This window comes from Magnolia sinica, chromosome 3, assembly GCF_029962835.1.
Source record: "Magnolia sinica isolate HGM2019 chromosome 3, MsV1, whole genome shotgun sequence".
NCBI lineage: Eukaryota > Viridiplantae > Streptophyta > Magnoliopsida > Magnoliales > Magnoliaceae > Magnolia > Magnolia sinica.
The window spans coordinates 119396170-119421344 of NC_080575.1; the positions used below are offsets into that span (position 1 = coordinate 119396170).

Genomic DNA, 25175 nt, shown 5'->3' on the forward strand with positions numbered 1-25175 from the left:
TGTATTAATGGTATATCCACGCCGTCCATCCATTTTGAAATCTTATTTTAAGATATTTTCCAAAAATTGAAGTAGATACAAATTTTGAGTGTACCATACTGCAGAAAAAGTGGTCATTAAATGCCCACCATTAAAAACTTCTTAGCACTCGCTGTAATGTTTACTGACCATCCAACCTGTTGATAAGGTCACACAGACCTAGATGAAAGGTAAAACAAATATCAGCTTTATCTAAAACTTTTCTTTTTTCATAAAAGGTTTTTAATAGTCAATAACCACTATTTCCTGTGGCGTGGTCACCTAAAATTTGTATCTGCTTCTGTTTTGGGACCACGGCTTAAAATAAGCTGGAAAAACAGATGAACGGCGTGGATATGTAATGCATGCATCCAGGTGGGCCCCTACAGTCAAGGTCTCACCTACGTGGAGACGGCCCCTTACGTGTGCGAACACACCAAGAATTCTCCCTTGTCCGTTCCCTATATCCTCTCTCCCAAGGATTGCGACGGTGATTCGCAGGAGTAGTGAAATTGAAGAGGCGAGTCGCGAATCTCGTGATATATATACCAACTTCGCACACGTATGCCATACCACTACCATTCAATAGCTGTGTCGACCAGTATACATCACCAATAAGGTAAATCACCATAGGTGGGCCACTTGGATGGTTCGAAATAAAATCACCAACAACCTTTATTCAACGTACCAGATGACGAGAGGGACAATCTGGCGTCTGGAAGATTGATCCAAAAGCAAGACCTTCCTATTTGATGGACCGGATCACATATTACAGCTGCCACATCGGCATATGGGTGTGATTAAACCCTACAATCGATCCTCGCGCGAATGCCTCTCTCAAACCTATGGCATACACTGTCGACGAAAATGACTAAAACACCCTTCAAATCGGACCCCGACATCCATTCCTCAAAGGCTATTAAAGTCACTTTGAATTTCCCTCGAATGCCCCTGTTTCGTTCTTCAAAATACGCCCATCTGCATTTCCCTTTGGAATCCAGCGAAGCCGACAGAACTCTCCTCTCTCTACAAAAAGGAAAGAAAGAGGGAAAATAAAGAAAAACCCATTGTGCTTCTCTTCGAATCTCCCTCTCTCAACAGCAAAAGCAAAAACAGAGGTGGTTTTTGATCTAGAGAGAGAGAGAGAGAGAGAGAGAGAGAGAGAGAGATGGCAGCTTATAGAGCTGAAGATGATTACGACTACCTGTTCAAGGTCGTTCTAATCGGTGATTCGGGAGTTGGGAAGTCGAATCTGCTCTCGAGGTTCACCAGGAACGAGTTCAGTCTCGAATCGAAGTCGACGATCGGGGTCGAGTTCGCTACGCGGAGCTTGAATGTCGACGGAAAGGTCATCAAAGCTCAGATTTGGGATACGGCAGGGCAAGAGAGGTGATCTTCTTCAAAACGCATCTCTGTTTCCGCTTTTCTGATTTGGGTTTTTCTATATCTCGGCGTGATTTTGTCTGCGTGAAGCTGTATATGCTGATTTGGGTTGGCGAGAAATGTTCTTTCCTTGTAGTATTTGGAGTTGGGTTTTGGAGTTTGAGATCTGTAGCGTTTTCCTTCCTTATGTGGATTTTCGGGAGTGTATTTTTTCTTTATTTTTTAGTTATAAAAGGGTATGGATCTGGGATTATTAGCTGCTGCTTCTTCCATGTGGGTTTTCCGGAGTATATTTTTTCTGTATTTTTTTTTTTTTTTTTTTTTTGAAGTTTCATGATAGTTTGTTCTATCGGTTCTTGATCTGGATTGGTTGATTTCATAGACCCATTTGCGACCTCTGGACTGAGTTCCCCATCTTCATGATTTTCTTTTCATGTACTTGATAACAACAGATGAGTGTAAATATGCAGCTGCTGTATGTATTATTCCTTTTTTGTTTTGTTTTGTTTTGTTTTGTTTTGTTTTTTTTTTTTTGGAAAACTTTCTTAATGGATGGAATGTGGTTTTTGGGTTCGGTTGTTTATATTAGGGAAATCTTGGGATTTCCCGCTCTCCTTTGTGTCATCTGTTTTCTTGTGAAGATTGGGCTTTTGAGTGGTGTCGTTCCTGCTTGGCTTGTGGTAATTGTAGAGTCAGTTTTACTTGCACTGTCATAGCCAGTGACTAAGTTGCATTGACTGCCATGGCTGCATTCGACCTGGTGGTTTTGGATACCTTGTATTATGTAAGCTATTTCTGTATAACTTCTGCTTCTATGGTTTAAGAGGTATTATACAATGATTGGACACAGATCGTATAATGCCATTCCACATTTCAATTTGTACAAGTGGGGCCAATTTTTCAGTCATTCCAACTGTTCAATCTCTCTCTCTCTCTCTCTCTCTCTCTCTCTCTCTCTCTCTCTCTCTCTCTCTCTCCAAACCTTACTGAAAACTAATCCAGATCCAGATTGCTCCATTTTTTTTTTTTTAAACCTTTTCTTCGTTCCCAAAGCAGTCCACAGAACTGTCCCTCAGACAATCCCCAGTTTAACCCAATCTTAAAGATCCCTCAAACAATCCCCAGTTTAACCCAATCTAATTCCCTTGTGAGACCTATAACTTGTGCAAATCAGCTCAGAAACAGCCCCTATCCTCAGCCTTAACATATTCCCAAATGTATCCATAAAGTTATTCCAAAACCTGCCCCAAATTCAACCTCCAACGGCTCCCCAACTGTATCAGCCAATAATGTGTTTGAATCAACCCATGCTTCATTTGGAAGATGTCATCAAAAGGAGAATGTACTTGATACAGTTATTCATATTCGGATTCCCATGCCTATTACGATTACTTTTTCCATCCTCTGATCCATATCTGCATTACCTCGATCATTACCATCATTATTCCCATCACCCCAACTCATATCTATATTTTTCTGAATATTAGTTCCACATCATTACCCCTCATTGTTATGATAGACCATGGAAATTAGTTGGTTATTCTGAAACATTCTACAGTGAGGACCCATGTGAGAAACCAAGGAGGGAGAAGATGTGATTAGAGGACTTAAGGAGCACTGGGAAGGACTTCAAAGGTTTTCAAAGAATTTAAAGAATTAATTGAGGAGTTTGTTCAAACCTATATGGATAGCCCGCATCGAAACAAAGAGAGATTAAAATGTGACATGATGGGTGATTCCAACAACAAGGTGAAAGAGGAGATGACTGTCAGTTCAGCAATCATATTAGTGACTTTGAATGAGTATTAAAATTGTGACGGATGCACAACGAACACATGAAGGTGGAAGTATACATTACAGGTGAATGTCTTATGTGCATGATGACACAATGAACACATGAAGGTGAAAGGGTAGAGACAGTTATTACATTGCAAAAGAAGAATATCTTCCAGGAGACGATGTGTACCTTAGGGTCCAACAGGAAGAGAGCATGATCCGATGGATGAAGCGCTTGCCCGACATGGTGGCATTCCCCATCAACTTCTCCTAAAGCGATAGAAGACTTACTATGGGGACACATTTGATTCAAGAGCTAGAAACCCGCTTCAAACTTGTGGGCAAATTTTACAAAGATGGGGGGAATTTGATGCAAGTCTCTATCCCACATGTGTGAGATGACTGAAGTGGGTCCGATCTACTTGTACATGTGGGCATACAAATATTTGTGTACATATCAATAGAAGGTAACTATGTACAACTATAAACATGTATATGGTTGTGTTTAGATCCCTCTTCTCATACGTATGTTAGTACTCAATCGCACTCAATCTGATTGATCTCATGCACCAAATACATGAGGATTAAGATCCAAGAGACATCTGCTTTTGCAATTAAGACTTGAAGAAGTAAACAATGTTGGTGATGAACCTTAAATCTTCCCCTTCTTATTCACTCTTATGCAAACTTGAGAGGATGCTCTTTGCGTAGTTGTGAATGGGATTGGGGACCGAAACTGTTAGTTCCTTTGTAGATAAGTGTGTCCATTGATGGATTCTCAAGCAACAATTCTTCACATCTATTTAAAATAGGAGAGATCCACATCAATCTAAACTCTTACTTATGTAAGAGTATGATACACTAACAACCTATGAAATTGAGTATATTCTCACAACAATGAGTGCCACATTGAACGCTCATATGGATGATCTTAAATATATGGGATTAAAATCCAAAAGACATGTATGTTTTTGCGATTGATGCTTGAGAAGAAGACGATGATGATTAGTGTATATATCGACGTCAGTGGGAGTAAATTTGTGCTCCCAGTGTAATATGTTGATGACATTCTGCTAACAAGCAACAATATAGGAATGTTGCATGATGTCAATGAGTTTTTGTCATAAAACTTCGAAATGAAGGATTTTGGTGATGTCATTCATCACAGGTATAGAAATACACCATGAAAAATCAAGGTGTTTAAAAAAAAAAAAAGATTCTGTCTTAGAAAACCTACGTTGAAAGGATTCTTAGGAGATTCAGCATGTAGACTGGTGCTCTTGGCAAGACTCCTGTTGTAAAAGGTAACTAACTTCTCCTGCAACAATGTCTTAAAAATGATCTTGAAAGAAAAGAAATGCAAGATATTTCACATGTGTGAGCAATACAAATTATTATGTATTTGTAGGTCTGCATTCGGTTTGCCATAACTTTTGCAGTTGGACTTTTTGGGAGATACATAGTGAATCCAAGTATGGATTTTGGAGAGCAATAAAGAAGGTGATGCTGTAATTACAGAGGACAAGGGGTTTCGTGCTTGCATACAGAAGAACTAATCCATTTGGAGTTGGTGCAAGTTAAAGGCTCTAAAAGGGCAAGGGAAGTCCTAAAAGGACATCGATGGAGGTAGTAAGAAAAGACTTGATGACTTATGGTCTATAAGCCCTTAATAGAGTGGCATAGTGGAATAGGATTCGTGTAGCTAATACTAATTAATGAGGATATGGCTTAGATGGCTTAGACGATGGTGATATAAATGGATTGATTGGTTGGACTTGGATTACACTAGATGTCTCAACTGCAGGAAGTCCACATCAAGATACATTTTTATGTTGCTTGAAGAGTGCTTTTGTGAAAGCATGCAAAGTAGGCAGATGCTTATGGGGTTTTATCCACCATGAAAGTGGAGTTTGTCACCTACTATGAAGCCATGTGTCAAGTGTTGTGCCTGCAAAACTTCATGTTGTGGATTTAGTTCCAAAGCCGTTAATGATCTACTATGACAACGGGATGATAATGTTCTTCTCCAACAACCACAAGATTTGTCTAAGTCGAAACAAATGGACATGAAGTTTCTAATTGTTAATCAGGATTGTCTAGCGTTTTTGAAACGCATTAGAACAAAAACTAATGTCTGTGGACCCACTAAGCAACGACCTACCCTTTTAAGTTATTCAAGTAGTTGATGAGTAGTATGGGAGTGGTTAGCCCTTATGAGGTTTTTCATTAGTGGGAGCTTCTGTCAACAAATATTTCGGTTGTGTACATATTCCAGTTTATTCAGTTCAGATTGGTGATTCTATTTTTTATGGCATTCTATTTTTTGTAATTCATATATTATTTCATGGCATGTTTAAAGTAAACAAACAAAATAATTTGAGGCATAAGACTTGAAGTAAGTCCACAACCTACTTAGGCCCATCCAGGTCCACTGTAGGGCTAGGCGGGACATAGGCTCTAGCCCACTGTAGAGTCGACATATGCTGATTTTTGGGCTAATTATTTACAAATTTGGGGGCCTAAATAAAGGATTATAATTTATTATTTTTGAGTGATATGAAGGGGCTGATTTAAAGATGTGATGAAGGTGTAATTGATATGATTGAAGATACGAGCTAGTTTTAGAGATATAGTTACTTTCTATATTTGCTTTTTATTAGGCTTTACTATATTAAGGAAGAATAGATTGGTTTATAATAAATTGTGATTGATTCTTTTAGTTAGGGGATTTTAATTAAAGATTTATTTATGATCAATAAATGAGTGATGGTGTAGGAGTTAGTAATTCGAATATTTTTTTAAGCATGAGTTTTCGTAAAGTTTTTATAAGAGAAGAATGTTGATATCTATAAAGTTCTCTCCCTCTTTACTTCATTGTTCTTGTGGGTATACTTTTTAATGTTTTGCAATTTGGCTATCGAGATCTCATTGACTCGATAACCGGGTTGCACTATTTTGGTATCAATGCCAGGTCATCAAGTTAACATGATCTCGATAGCCAAATTGCAAAAGATTAAAAGTATACCTACAAGAACAATATAGTAGAGAGGGAGAGAACTTTATTGAAAACAACATTCTTCTCTGACAACAACTTTAAGAAAACTTATACTAATAAAAATATTTGAATTACTAACTCCTACACTTTTACCTCCTTTTATAGATAAAGTTATCCCTCTCAACTTTATTGTTCTTGTGGGGTATACTTTTTAGTTTTTTGCATTTTGATTATCTAGATCTCACTGACTCAATAATTGGGTTGCACCATTTTGGTATCAATGGCAGGTTATCAAGTCAATGAGATCTTGATAGTGAAATTGCAAAAAATTAAAAGCATACCCATAAGAACAATAGAGTAGAGCGAGAGGGGATTTTATTGATATCAACTTTTTTCTCTTATAAGAACTTAAAAAAAAAAAACTCACACTAATAAAAATATTTGAATTATTAACTCGTATACTACTACCTCCTTTTATAAATCGTAAATGAATTTTTAATTAAAATCTTCTAACTAAGAGAATCGATCACAATTCCAATCTATTTTTTCTTAATATGGTAAAACTTATTAAAAGGCAAACATGAAAAATAACTATATTTTTAAAACTAGCTCATATCTTTTTTTATATCAATTACACCTCATCACATCTTTAAATCAATCCCCCCTATCTCTCAAAAATAGTAAATTATAATTCTTGATTTAAGCCCCTAAATTAATAAATAATCAGCACATGTTGGTCTCTACGGTGCGTTATGGGCCTATGTCTTGCCAGGCCCTACAATGGGCCTAAGTGGGCCATGGCTCTTGGTAAGACTACTTCAAAATTAGCATGCATGATTATACTTGATATGTAATTTCCATACCACACGACTATGTGTTCACTCCCCAAGTATAGGGTTGTGATGTAGTAATAAACTCGGTGAGACCGAGGTCGAATCCCAAGGGACTGATACCTGTACGTTATCTGAAACTAAGTAGAACTAGAACTAGACTAAGACGAAATCTAAATCAAATAAATTTAAGGAGTTATGGTGAAATATTTATATAAAATTTAGAGAGATCAGAGGTAGGAAACTAGGGATTCAGAGGATCCACTTGTAGAGATCAGGGAGATCTTATGCCTGCTTCAAGAACTCAACTGGACTTAGAGTCCCACCTTCATCCAGTTGAAGAGTGTAACCATGGAAATCAAGACTGAACTTCCTTTGATATAGTTTTCAAGAGATGAAAGGAATATGAATTAGAATGGATTCCATCACCAAACCATGCCCAGGAGACAAAGCAAACAATAGAATTAAACTAATCGGCAACCAATCATTGATGTATGAAGGTTAGGAAGGGTTCTGTCATCCAACCATGTCCAGAAGAAGATGGTGAACAACAGGGCTTCCTGACGTCATAATCAAAATAAGTCAAAGAACATGCTCAAAGCTATCGCAGACCCATTGTAATTTTAGTCACAACAGACCATTAAAAACTAAAAGCATTCCCATAATCAAACTAGTATCAAGTTCAATTCAGCCAAAATAAACACAAGCAAAAGGTCCCCCATCACGCTACAAGCTTCACCTCTTAGCCCTAGCTAAGAGGTTTAGCCCAACATGATGGGATTAAATCTCTCAAAAATAATTATATAAAAAAATAGTAATTAAACAAATAAAAATTCAAACGAACTCTCTCTGACGTCCTACTTCTCAGCAACTAATTCCCCGATTCGATCCCCTTCTTTCTCTCCCTCGTCTTTCTTTTATAAGAGCCAGCAAAGTCGGTGGAGAGTTTCCGCATAAGAGGCGGTTTTTGTGCGTAAGTTTACGCAGCAAGGCCTTTGTAGAAACTCCTTTATGCATGCCAAACCGCGCACTCTGTTCTGCAGCCGTGTTCGGATCGAGATTGAGAGGAGAGATCCTTTCATCTAAGTAATCTAACTTCATTGTGGGGTTGAAAGCCCATTTCTCAAGAGGTTGAACGGTCTGGATCATCAATCCGATCGTCCTTGAGGGGTCCACTGGAGTCGGCAGTGTCCGGGTCTTTCTGGAATCCGTTGCTTGCGTAACAGAGGCGGAAACTCTGATTCTGCGTTACTGTGGGGCCCACATGCCATGTTTTTTGAAGAATCAGCGCTGTCCATTGAAATAACCTCGAAAAATCAGTCAAGAGTGAATGGTTTTGGATTGGATTCAGTGTGGCCCATGGATTTTCCCCTCTGCCGTCTATCCTTCGTTTGAATGGTTGAAATCCGATTCATGCTATCTTCTGCAATTCCTCCACCTAGGAGAGGGTTAAGCCCCCCCTCTAGGACACATTGCACGGTCCAGATCATGAAAAAGGATGATGGATGGGGCCCACTGTCAAAACCCAATCGCAAGCACGTCCGTCATTGGACGTTTTTGGCACTATTTGGATGTTTTGTACAAAAAATAGGTGGGGCCCACTTCTGATGGCATTCTCGGAGATCTACTCCGTTCATCCTCTTCTTAGTAACGTGTAAGCCCATGAGTCAAAGTATGAAATAGATCTGAACACTAGGTGGGCCACACAATCCACATGTGATGAGTCACTACCAATCGTTGAAGCAAGCCTCTTCTCAGTTACGTGCATGCATATGGAGTTCGTTATATTTACAGAATTGCCACTCTGCCTTCTAGAAACGTCCGTCGTTCGCTCCTCCCTGCTGCACCATCCAAAAGAAGTGAAATTTGGCAAATATCCACCATTTTTCGTGCTCTTTCCATCAGTTCAGTTTGGGTCCAGATCTCCCAAGGATGTCCAAGATGCTTTCTTAATGGTTATTGTCTGATCTTATCCATCGGGTCACTTACACACTGATCGAAGGGCTAAATTTTGACGTGTACGGTTAATTTATGGTCCTCAGGCCATATATGAAGTTTCGAGCTGAACAGATGATTTAAACCCTGTAATCTTGCATTCTGAACCAATTTCGGGCCACTTGAGCTTCAGTTTCTTGATTTTCTCGGATCTCTGGCGTGTAAATCCATCGATCTTGGTCTCCTGGGGTCTGTCCCTTGCCTTTGGTGTCATCAGAGCGTTAAATCCATGCTTTAAGCACCTTGTTTCAGTCCAAGCTCGTAAATACAACTTGCATCACAAACACAATTAAAGTGAGCTGTTAAACAGTACCATGTTCGTAAATCCAGGCAATAACTGGAGTCTAATATGCAATATTTGACCCTCAACACTATGCAAAGGGATCTATGTCATTTGGAGCCCTCATATTTGTGATTATGCTTGATCCCACTTCAATAAATATAATGACAGTTGTCATGGTCCCAATCAATAGTCTCAATGGATTGGATTATTCAGGGTACACTCATGATTCTATTGTAAATATCTAGTAATGGTTTCGTAAAGTAGAAGCTAGATATACCTAATCCATTGCATAGCATGGTGCCACATGTGACCACTCGGAGAATGTTAGCATTTGCTTGTTAAGGTGGGCCACTACAGTTGTGTCTTAGACAAAGGATTTGGATATAGTTTGGATAATCCATATTAGCATTCGATGGGGCATGTAATGCTGTCACCATATGCTCAATTATTTCATAGGCTTTGGAGAATTGTGAAGACGTGTTGCTTGAGAATCCATTGATTGGTAGGCTTCTCTAAAGCATCTATATAGACAATCTTGGTCCTCAATTCCATTCACCAATATGCAAAAAGCATCCCACAAGGCTTGCATATAGGTGAATAGGGAGAGGAAGATTCAAGGTTCATTACCATCTTCTTCTTCAAGCTTTAATGGCAGAAGCATGTATGCCTTCTGGATCTTAATCCCCATATTATTTGATGCATGAGATCCATTGGGTTGAGTGCTAATAACGTACGCTGATTTCACAGATTTGGCATGATTTTTTCCCTTATTATTATTATTATTTTTATGTATCTTTAGCAAGACCTGATTTTCTACTGGATCGGTATTCTATCTGAATACGAAAGATATGCATGCATGGTTGTCAACAAGGGTTCTTTGCTGTTTGTAAGAGAGTTTTACGAGGAAAATTTTGAAATGAAAGAGATGTCTTTTGTGTTTTCCTGCGATGGGTATTCATTCTCTAGTGGTGTGATGCGATTAGAAACCCAGGGTGCGATACCTTAAGCCTCAGTGGAGCAGTTTCGCCTACTGATTCTTTGATCTTCTATGCTTCAAAACCTGGTTGGTAGCTTCCAAATCGTGATTAGTTTCTTTTCATTTGAATTTAGTTGTGTCAAGTGGTTTGGAATGTTTACTGCAATAGTGTATTCTTGAAGATTTTGGTGGTGCAATGGGATTTCTGTATTATGTTAGGTTGCCAATTGGACTAGCAAAGGAAGATGAGTTCATTAAAGATAGGTGCAACTCACAAGTCATATTGTTGAAAATCACTATGTTTCATGCTGTTTTTGAACAGTGTTGTCAGTATCTAGTTGGAGGCTTTGAGTAATTGGCAAGTGTTAAAGATGGACCGACCAGAATCAATGGCAGGTAAAGTTTAAAAGGATGCTGATAAGATGTTGATATTTGTGTTATAAATAACCAATTTAGGTGTGGCGGAGTTACTAAATATATTTAATGTGAATTGTCTTGTTTTCTCCAGTTCTTGTATTTTTCATTGAGTAATGTGTTCAATCTTTGAAAGTCAGTTTGGTGATTGGTCACCTCATCCTGTGAAATGATGATTGCTTTGGAAAGATTATGTCAGAGACACTTGATTATGGGAACTTATGCCACTTCAGTGTAATCATTGTGGTTTTTCCTTCCGGAGCTCTGGCATATCTAGAGTCCTATGGATTGATACTGACCTCTCACACAAATGGCAATAAATCATAATCATCTGCATTCTATATTAAGGAGATTCAAGATTAATGTAACAGTTTTGCGCCAACATCAAGTTCAGGACTCGTCTGGGACTCTTTTTATCCTACCATGTTCTGATTAAATTAACAGAGATTCTGAATAAGAAGATCAGTGATATCCTCTTGGAAAATCTTATTAGAGTTTAGGTTTGGCATGAAGAACAACATGTCACATTGTTATCATGGAGGTGGCCTTTCTGACTTAACTGGGAATGGTTTGAAATCCTTATGGCAGCAGGCATGCCTCAAGAACCTCGAGAAAGTAATGACATTTGTGACAGTTCTGTCATGCCTGTAGACTGGCAAAAGTGGTCAAAATACATCAATGTCTGCTAGATGTTTGAACCAGCTTTTAAGGACCAGTGGAAGTCTACTACACATAACCTGCTAAATTAGTCATACTAGATGGTATGTGACAGCTTATATATTATATTGTTGCTGCCTTGGGTCAGTACTGATTGATTTAATTGTGGATGTGCTGCTCAAGCTCTCTAAAGAGAGATCCAGCTGTTTGCCTGAGTTTTATTGATATTCTTTAAGAACCCTTTGGAAAGTGCAGAGGACATTTTCTCTCTATTACATGAATGTGTTAAAACCTCCAATGAGAGATTTTTAGATTTGTCACATTGTCACATTATATCATTTTGAAGCTGAAATAAAGGTTGGATGGTATCTAATGAATATATATTTCGGCTCTTGGATTTTGTCAAATCAATGTATCAGCTTGACATAAAAGAGAAAAAAAGAAAGAGAAAAAAGAAAGAAAGCATCAGCCCTGTATCTTTAACACATTATATTTTAACTTCTTTTTCTAGTGTATGTTTGATTATGGGTTTCAATGTTGTCATGAAGATCTTTTGGTAGGGATGATTGTGCAAGTGCAAGGGTGTTAATTTGCTAACTGCACCCAATATATCCATTGCTTGATGCTGTAGCGCAGTCATTTCTTGGTCTATGGTTTTGTAAGAGTATGTTGTTTGGTATTAACTAGGTTTTAAATATTTGTTTTTCGCAGAGTTAGACAATTTCAAGAATGGGATATTTCATAGGAAATATTTCAATATGGCATAAACTACCATGGATGAATGCTGGATAAAATGGAGGAAAAGTACAGTAGTACCTATTTCTAAGAGTAAAGGAGGCATACAGAGCTGCACTAACTATCACGGGCTTAAGCTTACGAGCCATACTATGAAACTTCGGGAATGAGTGATTGAGCAAGGATTGAGGCATGAGATAAATGTTTTAGAAAACTAGTTTAGTTTCATGCTTGGGAGGTCTACCATTGAAGCTATTTTCCTACTTAGATAATTTATGGAGAAATATAGGGAGAGGAGGATCTCCACATGATCTTTATTGACTTAAAGAAAGCATTTGATAGGGTCCCTAGAGAGTTAATTTTGGTGGGTGTTGGGAAAGAAAGGAGTTTCCAAGAGTATTTGTTGACATGAGTAAGGATATGTATGGAGTGGTAACAACTGTGGGGACCACTAGGGGAGAGACAAGTGAGTTCTCAATTACTGAGGTTTGCACCGGGGGTCAGCATCGAGCTTGTACTTTTCCACATTGGTATGGATGAATTAACGAGGCATTTGTAGGAAGAGATTCCATGGTGTATGTTGTTTACATATGACAATTTTGATTGACAAGAGGGAGGGTGTGAACACAAAGCTACATTTATGGAGGGGCACTCTAGAATCTAAAAGATCTAAAATTGGTCGGACTAAAATAGAGTATATGGAGTATAATTTTAGTAACAATAGGAGAATTTGTTGAGATTGCTGACCAAGAAGTTTCCCAAAATGACTACTCTCAATACCTTGGGTCAATAATTCATGAGTAATGAAATTGAAAAGGATGTGCCTAGAGAATTCAAGCTGGGTGGCAGAAAAGGAGATGCGCCATTGGTGTTTTATGTGATCATCTTGCCCTACTCAAATTGAAAGGACATTTTTATAGGTAGCTACAAGACCACCCGTGCTTTATGGGGCAAAATATTGGGCAGTTAAGGAACAGCATGTTCATAGGGTGAGTGTACCTGAAATGAGGATGTTGAGATGGATGAGTGGCAAGAAGAGGAAGGATAAAATTAGAAATGAATGCATTTGAGGGAACTTAGGGGTAGGATAGGTAATTAGATGAGGGAAAGTAGACTTAGATGGTTCATTCACGTGTGATGGAGACAAAGAACTGTGTTGTTTAGGAGTGAGATGGTATGAGTTGAAGGCTTTAAAGAGGGACAAGGTGAAGGCCCAAAAGGATGTGCATGGAGGTAGTGAGAGAGGATTTGATGACCTATGGTCCAATTGAAGGTATGGTCCTTGATAGAGCAGAATGGAAGAACATGATTCATGTAGCCGAACCCAAGAAATTGGGATAAGGCTTAAGTTTATGATGGTGTCGATTACAATATGGTGTAAAGTTTTGCAGTCTGAGAGTAAGTTTAGGAAAATGGTGAAATTTTTTAATGAAGCTTTGGGAGATGTAAAAAGACACATGATTATGCACTTGGGACAAATCATTGCAAAACATATGCATTATGGTTTCCCAGTTTTTAAAAGACAAAACTGTTCATTTCCATTGTTGTGCTTGTAAGACACAGAGTGGATCGATTACTTATTCCTGCACTGTCATTCTCTTTGGGCGTTTGTTCCGGGTTCTTTGCCTTAGTGAATGTTCCTTGGGTCATGCCTTCCTCCACTGAGGCCCTTCTTGTCTCTTGGCATGCCACGGCTGGAGGGTGCCTTGGTAGAAAGAAATGGAGTATGGCCTTGCTTGCAGTCCTTTGGGTCAAATGGGGAGAAAGAAATAATCAGTGCTTTTGTAACAAAAGCCTTTTCGTTGATGGGGTCTTCAGCAGGGTCCTCCTGTTCTAAGATTGGGCTCCTTGAGCTTATGGGTTTGGGTAGCTTCTTGGAGTCGTTTTCAGCTGAGGGGCTTCTGTTGTTATTTCTAGTTTTCGTTTCTTACTTTTTCTAGGTTTCTTTCCTTTCTCCTTTTCTTTTCTTTGTTTTCCTTTTTTGGGTGACTCGAAAGTCATTGTCCTTATCCTTATTGGGGCAGTCGTATTACTGTTGCTCCATATAAAATGCAGTAATGTGTGTAGCTCATGAGATGACGTTACTAGGCCATGTACTCTCGAACATGTTAATGGTATTGAGCCATGTGCACTACCTGTCGGTGGATGCTGTGCAGCCATCAAAATTGTAATGGTCACTTCTAGTGGCATTGGCTTTGGTTGTGGTTGGACGCCTCCATGCCCTTGTCCATACCCTAGACACATCTGTCTAGAGCCATTCCCTGTCCGTATCCGTAGGCTAACTAGAATCCATAGGCTAACTAATGACCATAGCTGTAGACAGGTGATTGTGAATGAATGTGATAGTTGCTGGAGTCACTCATCCCATAGCCATTCGAGCTATATAAATAAGACGCAAGTAAGAGGAGCTGCCCCGCTTGTCGTTAGCATCTTATGGACCCAAGGCTCCTTGCATAGCCTTCTCCTTCGGGGTTCCGGCCGAAATCCCTCTCTGATCTCAATTCTCCATCAAATATTTGCTTTGACGCGAAACAACTCCAGTGGAGTTTTAAAACACATCTACAGAGGGACTAGAAAAAAGTTTTGGGCACGATACTTCTTTTTCTTTCTTTCCTTTCCTTTTCTTTTTATTTTTTATTTTTATTTTTATTATTATTTATTTTTAATTTTTAATTTTTAATTTTTGGTTATTTACGGTAGTTTCTTTTGACGCTTGTGGAGTATTGCTAGTTGTGATTGAAACATTGTAAACTTTTCATGGTAGTGTCAGTATCATGATGTATCAGCAGATTTCAGTATATTTTTGTCAATATTTCTGAAATATGTATTGCCTGGACGTTTCGTTCCCCTAACATGTGAAACCTGAAATATTGGCTAAATTATCAGCTGATATTGTCAAAACTTCATTGCATGGGTATTAATGTAACAATGCTTCATCTTGCAGTATGCTGACATTCTTGGGTGCTAGACTGAACTTTTCTGTCCACTTGACTGGGGTTTATTTCAGAAAAATGAATAATCAATGATGCTTTTATTGATTGAAGTGTCATCAGCACAGGGAGAACATTGGACAGATAGCTGACTAGAAATCCATTAATTTGTATTTGAAAATCATTTCTATGATTCAACTCGTCTAGCCAGTGGAAAGGAACAAGAGCTGCTGGTCTGTTTTAGATAAACTTGTTTACTTATTCCTAGTTTAGCATAAAGGTTACTCTTTCTAAGTACTAAAGTAAGCTGCTTTCTTTTTCATATAAACAATTTATTGTGAGGGTAGGACTGATCAATTTGGTAGTGCCTCTCAAACCATGGTATTTATATTTCTCTAGTCCTTGGAAAAACAAATCAGTGCTCTCTCTCTCAAGAGATAGGAGTTCCAGCAGTCCAAACTGCATATGCGAGTTAGTTTGTTTGTATTGTTTATATCCTTGGATCAGTTCATTTTGAGCTAGCATATGTAGGATATGGAACCAACCAGTTCCAAGATTTAGCTTGGATCAGGTAAATTTGATGTTGTTGCTTTCTTTTGTCTGCTGAATATATAATTATCACCATTAAAACTCAACACAGCAGTGCATATGCAAATCATGTTAGCTTTAGTTGCAAATGCACACAAAGAAATGTCACAGATCTGGTGACATCATCTCAGAAGTCAAACATGTCAGATTTGGTCAATTATGAGCATGCAATTGGTTATTTATTTGGACAACCAGGAGAGTGGAAAAAAATACTTCAAAAAAAAAAAAAAGAGAGAGAGAGAGAAAAGAGAAGAAAAGAAAAGAAAAGAACAGGAGAATGAAAAAACATGGATAGGTTGCTATGAGCAGCCACTAGATTACTATCGCGAAAGATATGGAAGATGGAGCAATTGATCTTACTTAGCAAACTTCTGATCTTGTTTATCAGTCATACCTAATGTACCAAGGAGGTGATTCATTATGAGGAGAGAAGCATATGCACTGCCGCTGAATCGCTTTCCACTGCAACTTGCGTGATATTTTTTGGAAGAACAAAGCCTCAGATCATCCAGAACAACCTTCATTTCTTCCTCCACATTATTGTAGATTCCATAGGAATTATCAAAAGCATGAAGAATGTTTCGAGTGCTGTATGTAAGAATTACTCCACCTCCACTAATGCCAGGGTTCCCACAAGAGGCCTCGTCAACGTTCATCTTCACAAAACCTATTTTGGGCAAATCCATTTGGTTGGCTTAAGCATGGAACAAGATCAAGATTACGAAGTGCCAGTTTTTGGATATAACTGCAGTCCACAAATCGAACATGCTTTGAAACAATCTGGACCCAATTGACGATCCTTCGAATCACCCATTTAGATCAGTTAGCTACCTTCAAAGAATCTGTAGTTATGCACTTCCCAGATCTCCCAGACTAAAAAAACTGGAAGAACACCAAAGTAAGAACACCAAAGTTCCACAAAAATTAGCTGTTTTTTACTGCCATTCCATAATACAGTAGGTAATGATGATACATGTACATAGAAAGAATGAAAGGAACGTCTGGCACCCTGCTGAAAAATTCCCAGATCTTAGGCAAAAGAGAGGGTTCACAGTTTCCTCTCTACTTCTGGCACAACATATGCAGCCGTATGGCATCGATATACCCAGGCGTTTGACCTCATTTTCAACTGGAATCTTTCCATGACTCTTCTTCCACAAACAACCCTATTTTGGCGGGATTTCTCGACACCATATCCACTTAAATAGGCCAGTATTTTCCATGCTTCCTGCATTGGTTCCATGCTCACATCACAATAAAGTATCCACCTTAGTATGAATCCATAATGATTTATCTGGCTGAGAAGAATTGCCAAGTTGGACTGAATTATATCATTCCACTGTGTTCGGAATCAGATGAGTGAGCAGATTGATCTTCCAATGCCCATCTGCAAGGAAGCAATCTTTCACCAAAATATATCTATAGCAGACAGGAATTCTCCAAGGGATTGAGACTCCCACCAAATATCCTTCCAGAAGTCCATTTGCCTATGACTTAATCCACTTTGAGGATGACAAGAAATCTTCCCTAAGATCGAATAGACTGCAACATATTCTAAAGCAGCCCCTTCTTTTATGATGATCCTTTAGGTTGTTGTCCCTGAAGTGTTTGCCTTTCATAAATTCAAACCACACACTCTTATTAGATAATTCCTCCAAAGCATTTTAGATAAGGTGTTCTGTATTTGTTACGATATGGCCGTAAAGGTTGATATGTATAGGTAATGGCCATGACCGTTATGCGATACAGGGGTGAAACGGGGCAGTTGAATTTTTAGGACCGTATCGGCTATTACAGGGCATAACAACTGTTACCCTTGTAATGGTCAAAAAATGACCACTTTTTTGTATATAAATTCATTTTTTCCTCTTTTTTTTTTTCAAAAACTTTCCTACACCGTTCTACAGCAGATTTCAACCAATCATACTATAGTTTTTAGGATTGTAGTAGATTGAAGCAATTTGGGCGAATAGAAGCTCTGAGGGCCTTTAAAAAAAAAAAAATCAAAAAGGAAGTGTGCGTGTGTGTGTGTGTGTATTCCTCGATTTATAATTCTAATGCTTAATTGTAATATGTAAACATTGACATATAACCATGTTCATAAATTCACCAGACAACCCGATACAACACTCTCACTAAAGAGTGGACCGCTACAGTACCATAAACATATTCGAAACAAAATATGAATACAAATTTAGAATATTTACATTATTTTAGATTTTCTAGATATTCTTTTTCTTTTTTATTTTTTTCAGATTTTTTGGGGCAATTTTTTTTTTTTTTTTTGGAACTGTTATGGGGGTTGTAAAAGTCGTTATGCCCGTATCGGTAACGGTGGTGACCGTTACGACTACCGTTATCGATTCAAAATACCTTGATTTTAGATAAACAACCCTCCACATCATAGACTCTTTGAATGCCAATATGCCCCTCCTAGATTGGTAAACACATTTTCTTCCAGCTAATCCACTGATGTTTCAATATCCCATCAGTATTCATGTTTTTTAGATTTCCATCTTGATGTCGCTAAACGTATTCTGAGGTATTTGAAGGGATCACTTGGATGTGGCATTGTCTATTCTTCCTATAGTCACCTAAAAATCTAAGTTTATTCAGATGCTAATTGGGCCAACAATGCGGATTATCGACTATCTACCTTTGAATATTGTATATTTGTTGGAGGGAGTGGTCATCTAAAAGGGTAAAAAGCAATTGGTGGTTGTTCAATCCAGTGTTAAAGTCGAGTATAGAGCCATCGTTGATACCACCTGTGAGCTTTATAGCTCAAGAAACTGATGGATGAGTTAGGATTTCCTGTTTGTGAGCGCATGGAAATGGGTTGTGACAATCAAGCTGCTATTTATATATTTTAGAACTCCGTCTTATAAATATGAACTGAACATGCTCTTAAAAAAAAAAAAAACGCACGCACGTGTGCGAAGTAAGCACATTGAGGTAGATTGCCACTTCATTTGGGAGAAAATTACAGCTAGAGAAATTTTCACCCCATACATCGAGTTTAAGATTAACTGGCTGACATCTTCACAAAGCCTCGCTCTTCTGATTTCAACTTCTTCACGTCACAGACAAGCTGGGCATGATTGACATTATTCCCCAGCTTGATGGGGAGTCTTGGTGGAAAAGGAGTACCAAAGAGTTTTTCTCCTTAGGCACACCATTCTTGCATCTTGTAACCTATGCTAATTAGTGTACCCTAGTACTATTGTACTTTTGAGAAAAGGATTGTAGTTAAGAGGCAGCTGTAACTTTCTAGTAGTTAGATTCAGGACCCAAAAAATCTTTGAATCTCTTCTTCCTCAAATCTTCCCCTCTTAGATCTCTAATTTATCACATACAAGTCTTCATTGGGAACTTAAAAGTCACCTTCTCCAAGTTGATTGGTCAAAAGCATGCTCACTCTCATATCCACGTGTGTGTGCACACTTGCACCACCCATGTTTCCTCGATCAGGTCTCCAGGAAGTGATCCACATCTGGACATCTAAAATCTAGGACTCTCTGCCCATCATTCATCATCTTAGCATCTGGGAACACATCATCTCGTCTATTTACCAGCGCGTCACACGTATCCTCAACATTCAACAGTCCATGATTAAGAAACTTACTGTAATTTGTAGATTGTCTCCAACTGTCAATCTGGATGCTTGTGGCTTAAGTCCGTTGATCCAATGGCCAGGATTTTACACTATATCTATACTACCATATAAAAGCAAATATAGCTTATTTTTTCAGGACTTTTGTGTTCCCTAAATTCCCACAGTATCTCAATTAAATGGTGATACCCTCAGCCATCACTGCACTGCCACACACAAGGGAACCTGGAATAGTCTACAACACCAGCTTTAGGTAGCGCTTGAAATGGCCAACTATTTGGGCCCCACCATGTTGAATGTGTAAAATCCACTCCATCTATCATCTGCTATCCTTGATTCTACGCCATTGGACCTAACATCAGCCAATTATTTTGACCCCACCATGGTGAATGTGTAAAATCCACTCCATCTATCATCTACTATCCTTGATTCTACACCATTGGACCAAACATCAGCCAATTACAAAACTCAGTGTGTAGTACCAACATGGTGTGTATCTTTCATCAAACCCATTAATCAGGTGTAACTCATCAGGACTGAAAGAAGATACAAAATCAGCCTGTTCCGAAACTCATGCAGGCCACATCATGTGACCTCAAGAGTTTTTATGAGCAATTTTACATTATTCTCATTGATGTGGGGCTTTTAGGAGCAATTTTACCTTATTCTCATTGATGTGGCCCATCTGAGTTTTCTATTGGGCAGATCTTTTGTTTGTACAGTGAACATAATGCTTCTCTCATGATGGACGGAGAGTATTTTACATATAATATGATGGGCCCCTCGGAGCTCAGGTGTTCTACTCGCTGCAAGAAATAGGAGTTGTTGACGATTCCTATTCACACAAGGCCGGTTCCTCTGCAAGCTTATTCTACAAATGCTGTGCAAGGGCCATCCCTATGTGCATATGGCATCTGGCCTTTCCATCATGGTTGGCCCGCCATGAAAGTTGGGTACCCCAAAAGCCAGGCTGATCCAACCATCATGTGAATTTGGATTCTTTTCATCTTAATGGGGGTCATCTTATGCAGTGTTCAAAGTATCGGTATCGCTACAAGTTTTGTTGCCATGGATACGGAAACAATATTGATATCGCCGATAATATCGCTGATAACTGGAAATGCGGGGAAACATGGGAAATATGGTGGAATCAGCGAAACTTTAGGAGATGTTAAAATGTACATATTTGCATATTTTGAGATAAAAAAATTGCAAAAAGAATGCATACATAACAAGTTTCCATTTAATGAGGCCTTAAAAGCATGTGTTGTTGTAAGAAATCAGACCAACCATCCATCCGGCCTATTTAACCATCCAACCTTCCATCCAAATATCCATCGATATTACAAAATATCAACAACACATGATATTTCACCAAGAAATCATCAACAATTGGAAAGGAAACGAAGGATTGTTGTCTCAATATCGCGCATGTTGCGATATCGATAATATTGAGATATTATCAATGACAAATTGAACACTACATACAACCATATGCCCATGAAAAAAATTGAAATAAAATTTTATCTAATAAACAAAATTTTGATGATATCAATATGCTGGTGATATTATTGAAATATCGTCGATACACTTAAGATACAACCATTACCTAGAATTTACATAGTAAAAAATATTGGCGATATTAATGCATTGGCAATACAAGCGACACCTAGAATTTACATAGTTGAAAATATTGGTGATTACATTAGCGATATTGATACGTTGGTGATACTTAGCTATACATTGCTAATACTTGGAATTTCCGATACTACCAGTGTTATCGATATTGCTACCAGTGTTATCGGTATCGTTGAGCTGGAGATAAAGATAATATCGAAGATATTTCAATAATATCGGAGATAATTTAAACACTGATCTTATGAATGGATAGAATAGAATATAAAAAATGCATTCAACCCCACTCACAACTGTTCCCTGTCGTGAGCACCCCCATTCTGCAGTGTGACCCACCCATGTTTTGGATCAGTCTGATTTTTTGCATACAGGTCATACTTGAGTGGGTGAACCTTCTGAATGGAGTGGATGTGGGCCCTACAACATGAAGGATTGGTGGGCTCCACACACATGGTTGTAAATACAATTATTTAAATAGATGATTTATTTTTATTTTTATTTCTTTTTACAAAACAGCATTACATAGAGTGGCTAGAGTCTTCCTGAGGTCCTCTTGAATCCACACACATGTGGGAGTAGTACAAATCCATATGGGGCACATGTCATAATGTGACGCATGTGAGATCTGGCTTCCCATCAAGTGAGCCACACTGGTTATATCTTCTGCCATAAAAATCAGGCCATTTCACACCTCAGGTGGGCCAAAACGTATTAAAACAAATGAATGTCTAGAAATAGAACTTGCTGACTATCAATTTACTTTATATGTTGTCTTAAAGAGGGAATTACTTGATTGTTTAGGTGAGAGGTTCTAAGTATTATTTCAACCATGCCAAGTAGGAAATCCAAGTGCCATCAAATGATTTCACCATGCACATACCATTTTCCCAAGATTCAGCTGATCCATTGACAAAGTGAGCTTCATTTTATGAAATAAATGGATGTATGAAAAAGAGCATAGGCAAGTTTCTAAGGCTGTGTCCAATTTGAAAGTTGAAAGCCCTTATTTTTTAGCAATGTTATCTGCACGATGGAACCCACCTAATGGATGGCTTGGATCCCACAAAGGTGGCGTGCTGATGTGCTTCCTTATATCTCTCAAGAATGGATGGTCTATATTGGATACAGAGAAAAAAAATTATGACTGAAATGCCTCCACGTGCAACATACGTATACTCTACTACTATTCAGAATGCATTGTGGTGGAGCTTCTCCATGTACAGATTGCATGAGAAGAAATTGCACACTTGTCAAGGGTTTTGACAAGTTTACTTTGGATAACTTTGCCTAGTTTTGGGTGCATAAGACAAAATCATGCAGTGTGAATGGTCTGAATCACATTTGTAATCACATTTAGTGCTAGTGCAAAATATAAGATCTTGGTGGTATGTTTGAGGTGGCATTGTGTCTCAATCTTGTTACACTCTGGGGTGCAAATTATTGAAATATTGGTGGTTCTTGTGTCATCTATTTGATTCTTGTTATTCTATCATTTGGGGAGACAGGTGTTTTGTGATGTCTACCTCACTTAGATACAGATCTCTCTCTTTGCACCGAATTCTGCACCCAAAAAAAAAAAAAAAAACACCAAGGGCTTTTGCGATTATCCACTGGGCATATTTATACACCCATATCAGATCTTGGATATGAGATCCTTGTGTTGTTCCTTCTTCAAAGTCTTCTTTTCTTCTTTTTGTTGTTGTTTATGTTTTTTTTTCTTTTTCACTATATCCCTTGTTGGAACATCAGATATCTCACTAAAAGCTTACCTAAGTAATGTGACGTCTATGAGCCTTGACCTGAGGATATGTAGGATCCCCAGTCGGCAGTTTTTATAAAGCTCCCTATGATTCTGTGATTGGGCCATTTATATTGTGATCATCAGACCTCACAGTAGATTGGACAATGTTAACCCCTTGATTGATGACCAATAATAGACAGTTAAGAAAGATGTACAGAACATCCAAATCCAACTGGCAGAATCCCAACGATAGGATGGCTAGGCTCTCCAGGTCTCTGAGATTTTTGGATCATAGTCCATCAAAGGTGGGCCAATCAGGGCTACCTAGATCACTAAACTATGGGTCCACAGTATGCTGATACAAACAAAATGACATACTTGCAGTTTGCTGGCACCATAAACCCTACAGTCGCACCGTTATTTGAAGCAGTCATCCGTACCTGTCATGCCTGTGGCTCATCTTAGCTGCACATTGGGTGGGTCCCCAATGCAGATGATCCTGCACAAAATTGGTCTGCGAGTCAGGTGGGTCACCCCTGAACCACAACAATAGATGGTTTAAAAGAGGTGGCAGGCGTCCATATTCAAAGTACGCAACTACCTCCTGATGGCTGGACCAGCTGGATTTTCACACCAAATCATTTAGTTGCGCCCACCTTAAGTAACTCTCATATTTAACACAAGTCAACATGGCAAACGTAACACAAGTCAACATGGCACACGTGCTGCATGCAAAGGTGCATGTGGACTAGAAAATCTCATCTTTATTGTCTAAAATCTCACAAGAATTCGACATATTTTTAGATTTTCTACCTTTGATTCCTTGGAGACCACCATGCATTCATATGCACATGGATAGACAAAAACTACAGTTGTATTTTTATACCATAGTTCATAAAAAAAGTCATAACAAGCAACTGCTTTATATTGAGTAGCCTAATAATACATATCTTATTGAGTTTCATTTCTCAATCTTTAACCCACAGATTTTACATACTTCACTATCTTAATTCACATTTGAGTGCAGGTACCGGGCCATCACCAGTGCTTACTACCGAGGAGCCGTTGGTGCATTACTTGTTTATGATGTCACCAGGCATTCCACATTCGAGAATGTCGAGAGGTGGCTAAAGGAATTGAGGGACCATACAGATCCTAACATTGTTGTCATGCTCATTGGGAACAAGTCCGACCTCCGCCACCTTGTGGCTGTCTCAACTGACGATGGGAAATCTTTCGCTGAGCAGGAGTCCCTCTATTTCATGGAGACGTCGGCGTTGGAATCCACGAATGTGGACAATGCGTTCGCGGAGGTTTTGACTCAGATCTACCGTATCGTGAGCAAGAAAGCCGTTGAGACAGGTGATGATGGAGCGGCTTCGGCAGTCCCCAGCAAGGGTGAGAAGATAAATGTGGGAGATGATGTGTCTGCACTGAAGAGAGTTGGCTGCTGCTCGAACTAAAGGCTTGAATTGCGATGCTGTGTGAAGATGTGGCTGAGTTTCGCTGCATCTCATGTACACCACCGTGGTGCTGTTAACAGATTTTTTCAGGTAGAGAGATTTTAAGATTAGTATTTTGTGGAACAGCAGATGAGGTTTGGATAGGATCAGGGTTGTTATTTTTATTGCTTTAGATCATGCCCCCGATTGTGATGTTCTCTCTCTCGCGGGATGTGATTTGGGTGTTGTATTTCTGTATTAGTCCTAGTAATGAGTCAGAAGATCATGCATGACTGGAATATATTATGATGGCGGGATTTATTTGAACCATTTATCTGGTGGGCCTGATTGTGGATTAGCACTAAAAAACTGCGATGGCTGGATGATAATAGCCACTATCAATCAACTTCATTTTTTTTTTGGTGCTTTGATTTTCCATTCTGTTTGCTCTGTGGTTGTAACATGCTGGGGCTTACCTGCTGGTGGCCCCCGATCAAGCTGATATCAACACATCAGGTCTTGCCATGTGAGATCTTATTTAAATTGGTCCTATGAAGTCTAGTGTCTTGGTCCATTCCTTGAATTATATATGTATTTCATGGATTTTCAGCACCTTGACTGCAGGTAACATGGAAATGAAATGTAATCCATTCTTTTTCTTTGTTTTGTTTTGTTTTGTTTTTTTTTTTTTTTGTTTTTCTTAGTGGCATCCTTTGATACTGATGGATGATACACGCACTTAAGAAATTACTTAGGTAGTGCATTGGGCATGTAATTCGGCTTAAAACTGTCCAAATTCTGGGTACCAGTTAAGATGTAGTTGATTATTAGATTATCTTTCTATTGCACGGTTAAAAATGAATAAATATACAATGACTAGCTCGCACGTAGAAATTACTTAGGTAGTGCATCAGGCATGTAATTCAGTTTGAACTGTCCAGATTCTGGGTCCCAGTTAAGATGTTTTAGATTATTAAATTAGGTTGTGGATTGGGTACTTCCCACACCAGGACCTAGCTAGTGATGGACGGTCCTGTCAGGGGATGCATGGGCCCACTGTGATGTATCCTGTCAGGGGATGCATGGTGCCCACTGTGATGTATATGTTTTATCCATGCTGTGATGTACATGTCTATCCATTTTGAAAGATCATTTTAAAGCATG

General features: G+C 38.7%; 1 protein-coding gene across 1 annotated transcript; it reads left to right on the top strand.

Moving 5' to 3' along the window:
- The first annotated feature begins 999 nt into the window (after positions 1-999).
- LOC131240969 (ras-related protein RIC2-like) lies at positions 1000-24432 on the top strand. Its single transcript, XM_058239545.1, has 2 exons — positions 1000-1407; positions 23597-24432. Exons 1-2 carry the CDS (start codon positions 1187-1189, stop codon positions 24030-24032), a joined length of 657 nt encoding a protein of 218 aa, XP_058095528.1. The 5' UTR covers positions 1000-1186; the 3' UTR covers positions 24033-24432.
- Positions 24433-25175: the final 743 nt, after the last annotated feature.